At 43.3% G+C, this 10,000-nt stretch overlaps 1 protein-coding gene across 2 annotated transcripts in view; it reads right to left on the reverse strand.

The window, feature by feature from the left end:
• Positions 1 to 10,000, reverse strand: part of LOC113824559 (sushi, von Willebrand factor type A, EGF and pentraxin domain-containing protein 1) — a 20,666-nt gene that overhangs the window by 4,552 nt on the left and 6,114 nt on the right. For both annotated transcript variants that reach the window (XM_070115371.1, XM_070115370.1), the window contains exons 5-12: positions 9,749 to 9,949; positions 7,833 to 8,021; positions 5,943 to 6,140; positions 3,985 to 4,286; positions 3,549 to 3,633; positions 1,297 to 1,488; positions 825 to 1,129; positions 551 to 632 (exon numbers count right to left, since the gene is read on the reverse strand). In XM_070115371.1, the coding sequence (XP_069971472.1) occupies positions 551 to 632; positions 825 to 1,129; positions 1,297 to 1,488; positions 3,549 to 3,633; positions 3,985 to 4,286; positions 5,943 to 6,140; positions 7,833 to 8,021; positions 9,749 to 9,949 (1,554 nt within the window). The remainder of the gene's footprint in view (positions 1 to 550; positions 633 to 824; positions 1,130 to 1,296; positions 1,489 to 3,548; positions 3,634 to 3,984; positions 4,287 to 5,942; positions 6,141 to 7,832; positions 8,022 to 9,748; positions 9,950 to 10,000) is intronic.

Below are 10,000 nucleotides of genomic sequence, written 5' to 3' on the forward strand. Positions count from 1 at the left end.
GAGAGAGAGAGAGAGAGAGAGAGAGAGAGAGAGAGGAGAGGAGAGGAGAGGAGAGGAGAGGAGAGGAGAGGGAAGGGAGAGAGAGAGAGAGAGAGAGAGAGAGAGAGAGAGAGAGAGAGAGAGAGAGAGAGAGAGAGAGAGAGAGAGAGAGAGAGAGAGAGAGAGAGAGAGAGAGAGAGAGAGAGAGAGTGAAGGGGGTTATCTGTGGTTCTGACAGTTGATGGTCAATTATAGCATGAAGGTTACGTGTTTGTAAATCTATTGAGTAATAAAATCAAAAGCATCGCATTCTTTGATACGTTTACAAACGGACACACGAACACACGCACAGAGACACTAAACTAATCTTAATCTCGTGGAGCAACAGGCCAGGCCAAAGCGTAGACCAAAACTACTTGGCAACACTTTCCCCAACACACACACAATTTCGGTATTTGGCGATAATTCTAGTTTGTATAACAACATTGTAAGTTTATTTTTTTACGTATCTGACTGAAGTATTTGATCATCCAGTGTAGTATACTTGGCATGCCCTCGATGCTGTACTCACGCATGTCGCAGTCCAGGGATCCGTGCGAGAGATGCCATGTCAAGTCTTCGCCACAGACCGCGGAGGTGTTGCTCACCGGCTCCTGTCGTGCGGGTAATTGTTAGCATTTGCTTTCGGTAATATATTAAAAATAGCCGTTAGCATTTGCATTCGGTAATATATATATATATATATATATATATATATATATATATATATATATATATATATAATATAGTCCAAAATAGAGCACTTTCGACAAGTAAACGTCAAAGAAAAATGTCGGTAAACCAACGCCTTGTCTCTTCACGTAGAAGTCTTGCGCGCACTCGTACTGCACGGAGGCGCCAACGCCAGTGAAGTTGTATTGCCCCATGACCATGTTCTCGCCAGCCGGTGGAGGGGCCGCCGTGCACGCCACGTAGCACCCACTGATCGCCTCCCACCCGTAGGCGGTGCAGGTCACGACCCGGCTGGCCTCTCCGCCGTCGCTAAGGTGGCCTTCGTTGCAGGTCGCAGTGACGTGCGCGTCGAGCAGGTAGAGGGCTTCGCTGTCCCAGGCCAGCTCAGCGTTCCTCACCTCGGGCTCTTTCAGACACGCTGCGAAGAACAGGGAGTTGGGAGTGATTTCATCCACGCCTATGCTATTGGTCAGAAGGTGCGGAAACCCTCAACCAAAAAGCTTCCTCATGTCATCGTGACCAAACCAACCAAGAACCGACAACGGAAGCAGGCGTTCGGCCGACTGCCCGGCCCCGAGCACCCACCGGGAACACAACGGAAATCGGGATCGAAGTCCGTCCAGCCGCCCAGGATCGCGGTGGCGTTGGTGGACGCGGCGCCCGTCACGCTGAACAGCCCCTCGAGGCACCGGTACTCGATGGTCGTCCCCAGGAAGATGCTCCAGTTGGGCAGGTTGCTGACGGTGCCGTTGAGGGAGGGCGGTTCTTGCCACACAACTGCAGGGTAAGAGGTAAATGGGGTATGTATGTATAACGTATATATGTATATATATACATATATATACATACATATATATAATATATATATATATATGTATGTAAGTATGTACATGTATTCAGATATCCATAACTGAAATCATAAAACTTAAAATTGATATTAAGAAAACTACCTAACCTAGGTCGTGTTTTGAAGAAAATTTCTCAATTCCCGTCCGAAACACATGGTTTGCTCTGTTCAGTTAACGTTCCGTGTGGCCTTCCCTGCCAATATTCTCAGTGTATTTGTCTATATATATATATATATATATATATATATATATATATATATATATATATATATATATTGGATTTGCTGATAATCTCATTGTTGTTGGTCCCATCCTTCACGCCGTCTAATCTCCGAAAGGGACAAACTGGCAACTGAACCTTGACACTAGAACATCCTTATTCGGTGGTTTTCTTTGGAGAGGAAAATAACGAAGCGGGGTAAAGCAATGAAAAATAATGGATAGAAGCTTTTTTTTCCTGATCTTTTCGTGATATATGGAAACCTGAAGTATTACGGGTGAGCTGATTAAAAATTCATCTGGTGAGTTGCCAGGTTTTCCTTTTTACTGAGATTGGACTGGCCGTAGATCTACATTTTTTTTTTTTTTTTGATAACGTCTAGTGTTTTTTTTTAATCCATTTTTTGTTACCTTGTCGTAGTGTCCTGAACTAAACAATATGGAAGTTCATTTAGGTTGAACGTTATAGGGAAAGAAAAGTCAATTCGGAAGCTAAATTTTGAATTTCTTTCCTGCTATTCTAACTGATTTAAGTTGAAAATATTTTGACAGAATGAATTATGAATCATAACGAAATGTAATGCAATCAGACATTTTTCTGTTAGAGATTATTTGAATTTGATTTTAAATTGCTACTCATTTTTTGGATCAATTGGATCAAGTGTGTGTGTTGTATGTACATGTTTGTATGCACGTATGTATGTATACGTGTATGTTTATGAGTGTGTGTGTGCGTATGTATGTATATATGTATGTATGTATGCGTGTATGTATGTTTATGAGTGTGTATGTATGCATGTGAGTGTATGTGTGTATGTATGTATGTTTATATATATATATATATATATATATATATATATATATATATATATATATATATATATGTGTGTGTGTGTGTGTGTGTGTGTGTGTGTGTGTGTGTGTGTGTGTGTGTGTGTGTGTGTATTTATGTATGCGTGTATGTATGTTTATGAGTGTGTGTGTATGTATGTGAGTGTATGTGTGTATGTATGTATATATGTGTGTATGTATGTATATATGTGTGTATGTATGTATGTATGTATGTATGCGTGTATGTATGTTTATGAGTGTGTGTGTATGTATGTGAGTGTATGTGTGTATGTATGTATATATATATATGTGTATATATGTATGTATGTATGCGTGTATGTATGTTTATGAGTGTGTGTGTATGTATGTGAGTGTATGTGTGTATGTATGTATATATGTGTGTATGTATGTATGTATGTATGCGTGTATGTATGATTATGAGTGTGTGTGCGTATGTATGTATGTGAGTGTATGTGTGTATGTATGTATATTGTGTGTGTATGTATGTATGTATATATGCGTGTATGTATGATTATGAGTGTGTGTGCGTATGTATGTGAGTGTATGTGTGTATGTATGTATATTGTGTGTGTATGTATGTATGTATGCGTGTATGTTTATGAGTGTGTATGTATGTATGTATGTGAGTGTATGTATGTATGTGAGTGTATGTATGTATATATGTATGTATGTATTTATATATATGTATGTATGTAAGTATGTATGTATGTGCGCATGTATGTATGTACGTATGTATGTATGTGCGTATGTATGTATGTACGTATGTATGTATGTACGTATGTATGTATGTACGTATGTATGTATGTGCGTATGTATGTATGTGCGTATGTATGTATGTGCGTATGTATGTATGTACGTATGTATGTATGTGCGTATGTATGTATTTGGGTGTCATCCCCAAAACCTTTCCCGTCTTACCTGTCTCGCACTTGAGTTCCGCGTCTGTGAGGTGCCACTCCCCGTCCTCCTGGCACTCGACGGCGGTCTTGTAGGTGGCCCGGTACTAGGCAGAGAGTGCCAGTGTTAGTTTACGTACATTTAGGAGGAATTTGATCCTTACGACTTTTTTTCTTTTCTTTTTTTGTCTTGTGAAATAGTACTTGTATCCGCATATATATGTATATATACACATACACGCACGCAATCACGCACGCAAGCACACTCACTCACTCACAGACACACCCACTCACTCACAGACACACATCCGCACGCACACACACTCACAGACACACGCGCACATTCACACACATTCACACACACACACACACACACACACACACACACACACACACACACACACACACACACACACACACACGCGCACACACACGCACGCACACACACACTCACATACCCCAAATGACTTGAAGAAATTCTCTGACGAGCAGTGATAGTAGACTCTGGCGCCGACGCGTCTGTCCGTGAACTCCTCCCGTGTCACGTCCCCCTCGCCCTCAGGAGGCTCGGAGGAACAGCCCGGCTCGCACCCGTCCGCAGCCTCCCAGCCGGTCGAGAGGCACGTCACCAGCCGGCTCTTCCCTTCGGCGTGGAAGCGGCCAGGCGAGCACGTGGCGGTGACGCTGGAGTTCACGAGGTAGTGGACGGAGCCCTGCCAGTCCGTTTGGGCGTTGGGGATCGTCGGCTCGGCCATGCACCCTGCGGGAAGGGGCGCGAGGGGGTTTCTGAGAAAGGGGGGTTGTGGTTCGAAGAGGGGGAGGTGGGAGGGAACGCGAGGGGGGAGCTGAGAAAGGGGGGTTGTGGTTCGAAGAGGGGGAGGTGGGGGAGGGGGAACGGGAGGAGGGCACTGAAAAGGGGGGGCTGTGGTTCGAAGAGGGGGAGGTGTGGGGAAGCACATCACATAACATAATACAACACGAAACACAACACAGTACATAACACAATACAACACGAGACACACCACAGCACACAACACAATACAACACAGCACATAGCACAATACAACACGAGACACAACACAGCACACAACACAATACAACACGAGACACAACACAGCACATAACACAATACAACACGAGACACACCACAGCACATAACACAATACAACACGAGACACAACACAGCACACAGCACAATACAACACGAGACACAACACAGCACACAACACAATACAGCACGAGACACGCCACAGCACATAACACAATACAAGACGAGACACAGCACAGCACACAACACAATACAACACGAGACACAACACAGCACACAACACAATACAACACGAGACACAACACAGTACATAACACACTACAACACGAGACACAACACAGCACACAACACAATACAACACGAGACAACACAGCACATAACACAATACAACACGAGACACAACACAGCACATAACACAATACAACACGAGACACACCACAGCACATAACACAATACAACACGAGACACAACACAGCACACAACACAATACAACACGAGACACACCACAGCACATAACACAATACAACACGAGACACACCACAGCACATAACACAATACAACACGAGACACAACACAGCAGATAACACAATACAACACGAGACACAACACAGCACATAACACAATACAACACGAGACACAACACAGCACATAACACAATACAACACGAGACACAACACAGCACACAACACAATACAACACGAGACACAACACAGCACACAACACAATACAACACGAGACACAACACAGCACATAACACAATACAACACGAGACACAACACAGCACATAACACAATACAACACGAGACACAACACAGCACATAACACAATACAACACGAGACACAACACAGCACATAACACAATACAACACGAGACACACCACAGCACATAACACAATACAACACGAGACACAACACAGCACATAACACAATACAACACGAGACACAACACAGCACATAACACAATACAACACGAGACACAACACAGCACATAACACAATACAACACGAGACACAACACAGCACACAACACAATACAACACGAGACACAACACAGCACACAACACAATACAACACGAGACACACCACAGCACACAACACAATACAACACAGCACATAGCACAATACAACACGAGACACAACACAGCACACAACACAATACAACACGAGACACAACACAGCACACAACACAATACAACACGAGACACAACACTGCACATAACACAATACAACACGAGACACAACATAGCACATAACACAATACAACACGAGACACACCACAGCACACAACACGAGACACACCACAGCACACAACACGAGACACAACACACACACACACACACAGCATCCCTCCATCTCTGCGGCCACTCACTCCAGCAGGGATGAGTGACCTCGGGGAGCAGCTGCATTCCCTCTGGGGTCTCCGTGCACCTGATGACCTCCTCCTCGGCCCCGTCCTCGCTCGACCCCATCGTCGGCGGGCAGACGTAGGTGGCCCACGTCCCCTCCCTCGGGAACTCGTGGCTCAGGACCGGTTCGAGGTCGCTGTCGGGAAGCTCTCCGTCGCAGCCTGCGGGAGGGTTGGGTATCCTGAGGGAGGGTTGGGTATCCTGGGGGAGGGTTGGGTATCCTGAGGGAGGGATGGGTATCCTGACGGAGGGTTGGGTGTGAGGCGACCTGGATGAAGCTGTCGGGGAGCTTTCCGTCGCAGCCTGCGGGAGGGTTGGGTATCCTGAGGGAGGGTTGGGTATCCTGAGGGAGGGTTGGGTGTGAGGCGACCTGGATGAAGCTGTCGGGAAGCTCTCCGTCGCAGCCTGCGGGAGGGTTGGGTATCCTGAGGGAGGGTTGGGTATCCTGGGGGAGGGTTGGGTATCCTGAGGGAGGGTTGGGTATCCTGAGGAAGGGTTGGGTATCCTGAGGGAGGGTTGGGTATCCTGAGGGAGGGTTGGGTATCCTGAGGGAGGGTTGGGTATCCTGAGGAAGGGTTGGGTATCCTGAGGGAGGGTTGGGTATCCTGAGGGAGGGTTGGGTATCCTGGGGGAGGGTTGGGTATCCTGAGGGAGGGTTGGGTATCCTGAGGGAGGGTTGGGTATCCTGGGGGAGGGTTGGGTATCCTGGGGGAGGGTTGGGTATCCTGAGGGAGGGTTGGGTATCCTGGGGGAGGGTTGGGTATCCTGGGGGAGGGTTGGATATCCTGGGGGAGGGTTGGGTATCCTGAGGGAGGGTTGGGTATCCTGAGGAAGGGTTGATCTTGAGGGGAGCTGGAGTCAGCCTCGACGAAGTAGGTCGAGCTGTGGCATTTGCTCGTCACCAGACTTTCCTATTCTGCATCCGTGTTTGCCAGAGACAGGGTGTTGTTAGAACTGCCTGTGTGTACCATGTATATCTGCACGTAAACCGAGGTAAAATATCATGTATGGGATACTCCAGGCTAAGACTTCTGTAGACTTTGCTCCAGGCATTAAGAATCAGGGTGTTTAGCATACAAAAAAAGAGTGCAGTGCAATAAATGGTGTTTATCAAAACTAATATTTCTCTCGCAAATTCTGAAAGGTAGAAGTCGCCCTGGCAGTTCTTGGGAGGAACTTTCTTTGAGGAATAATAATATGAAGTTCAACACTGTGAAAAACAACTGAATATTACTATTCTTGTAAATATGAATTTCTTCGTGTTTTCAGACAAATATATACAAAACCACACATCAAATTTTTAAAATAATAAGCTTAGTAGAGGAAGCTCGAGCCGAATGTCATCAAGATTGCATGTATATATTAACGGCCGTTTTTTTCTTCTTCTTTTTTTAAAGAATAATGCGAGGCCTGACTCAGAAATAAATGCATATCTATCAGTCTTTAAGATATATATACATTCATTTCTATATCTATACGGTAGATATGTATGTCTAGACTTTAGAGATATGCATTTATTTGTCTATACGTATATCCGTATAATTAATGTTCATTGGGTCGAGCCTCGCACAGTTTTGACAAACCGGCCGCAAGTCTGTCACAAATCAACATTTCTGGCCAGACGTTGTGTCTATCGGCCATCCTCTGACACTCCAATCGGGAGGGAGAGGAGAGGGGAAGAGGGACGGAGAGGAGAAGGGGGAGGGAGGAGAGGGGAGAAAGGGGAGAGGAGAGGAGAGGGGAGATAGGGGGAAAGGGGAGAGAAGGGAAGGGAGAGAGGAGAGGGGAATTGGAAAGGGGAGAGGAGAGGGGAGATGGGGAGAAGATGGCAGGTCCACTACTCCACTACTCACTCCTCATGAGGACACATCCGGGTACTTCCTGCCATCCGGACTCCGTGCACTGGACTTTCTGCTTTCGCTCTCTCCATCGCACGTAATGGTCGCGGCGGCACATGGCGACCACGGCACTCCCGACTTCGTACATGGTCTCGTTGTCCCAGGTTGTCCAGGCATTGGCCACTTCCGGCTTCCCCGCGCATGCTGGAGGTGTTGTGTATATAAGGAAGTGTTGTGTATTGATTTCTTTCGTTTTTTTTTTTTTTTTTTGTGACGCAACGACTAAAAAAGGGTTGATTGGGCGTCCAATCTCAGGAAAGGAAAATTTATTATACTTATAACAAATAGACTGCAAACGGACGCGAGAAAAAATCTAATATCTATTTGTCTATTTATCTCTTCCTTAGTTCAGAGATATATATAAAATCTGTCTGCAAAAAAAAAAAAAAAAATCAACGATATGATTTTTAACGAATTAATTAGAACAGATACCATTATAAATCAAATGGAATCCGTCAGCTGTAGTAATATTTTTATTTAGCTCATTACATCATCAAATTACAAAAGCGACCAAAGATGATTTGTATCAAATGTTTCCTACGGCCTCTCCCAATGTTCTGCTAAATATATACATAATTGCATATTGTGATGATTATGGCGTGGGTGAGATGTGTCCTAACAGCTGGATGATTATTTAATTGTGATCTTAAATTAAATTAAATTAAATTAAATTAAATTAGATTGATTAAATCCTGATCTACGCGGCTGACAGATCCGAAGAATTATTATCGGAAATAAATTGCTTTCTTGAATAAATGTAAAAAAAAATAATAATAATAAAAAAATAAAAATAAAATAATCAAGCGAGTAGTAACAGCAAAGATAAAAAAGAAATGAGACACATTTCCATAAAAAAAAAAAAAAAATGAAAATAAAATAGCGCGGCAGGATCAAAGCTAAAATTAGCAGCGAACATCTTGATTAAATTAAAGCGTCTTAATTAACGTGCGTCCTGTAGCCTCTGCAGAAGGACACGAAGGACTAACTCTGGGCCAGTGACCTCGCCGCGAAAACTAAGAAAAAGGGACACTATACATCGACTCAGAAAATGAAAGAAATAATGTTTTACGAGTAATAATTCGATGAACCGCATCCATGTTGACAAAATGTAGAAAAGGTATGAATGAGACTGGATATCGTCGCAATACAATACATCTCTTGTATTGTGAAGATATCCAGTCTCATTCATACCTTTTCTACAAGTAATAATAGCGAAACTTTTAGAAGATACACATATCCCTCATTTAGAAAAGAATTCATTAATCAGATTTATAACTGATATGAAAATTCGATACTCAGATTACAGCACTACAAAATTTTCTTCAGTATTAAAATCCTCTACAACTCACTAAATACGATTTGGCATTGGAATCAACATACGAACAGTCAAATAAATTTTGCGTTGCAATTATGGAGGTTTAAGAGAAAATCATTTTTTTTAGTAGGCATTCTTTTCATAACAAATGAATAGAGTAACGTATCTCCTTGGCATTAAAACCTAACATAACGATATTCATAATCATGATACGAATAATAACAATTACAATGACAGAATTGATAATGATTATATTTCTTGAGCTCGGTAACACAAAACATAAATTACGAAAAATAAAAAAAAATACTAAAAAGGAGAAACTGATTCAATTTCCCTATCTTCAATTCTGTGAGAACTAGTAGAAAGACAATTTTGATGATATTAGCAAGAATTATGAGGATAATAACAATGATAAGGATACAAATAATAATGATAATGATAGTCATAATGCGTATCATGATGAAAGTGACAATAAAACACACACACACACACGCACACGCTTGCACACACACACACAAACACTCACACTCACTCAAAAACAATTTCTTTCTTGTACCTGGACAGTCGGAGACGCGAAGAGGTGAAAACCTGTATCTTGTCCTTAACTTTCTGCATGTAACCGTCTGGTTGGTAGCATTTTTCAGGGTAACCATGCGAGCTGGACAGGTATACGTCACAGTACCATTATCGCTTTTGTAGTTTTCGCTCAGGGTTCTTGTCAATGACTTCGGGGTGTCGGGCGGATCCTTGTGACAGCCTGGGGTGGGAAAAAAATAAAAATAAAATGAAAAGAAAAGAAACAGTCGGC

This window comes from Penaeus vannamei, chromosome 37 (genome assembly GCF_042767895.1).
Source record: "Penaeus vannamei isolate JL-2024 chromosome 37, ASM4276789v1, whole genome shotgun sequence".
Lineage (NCBI taxonomy): Eukaryota > Metazoa > Arthropoda > Malacostraca > Decapoda > Penaeidae > Penaeus > Penaeus vannamei.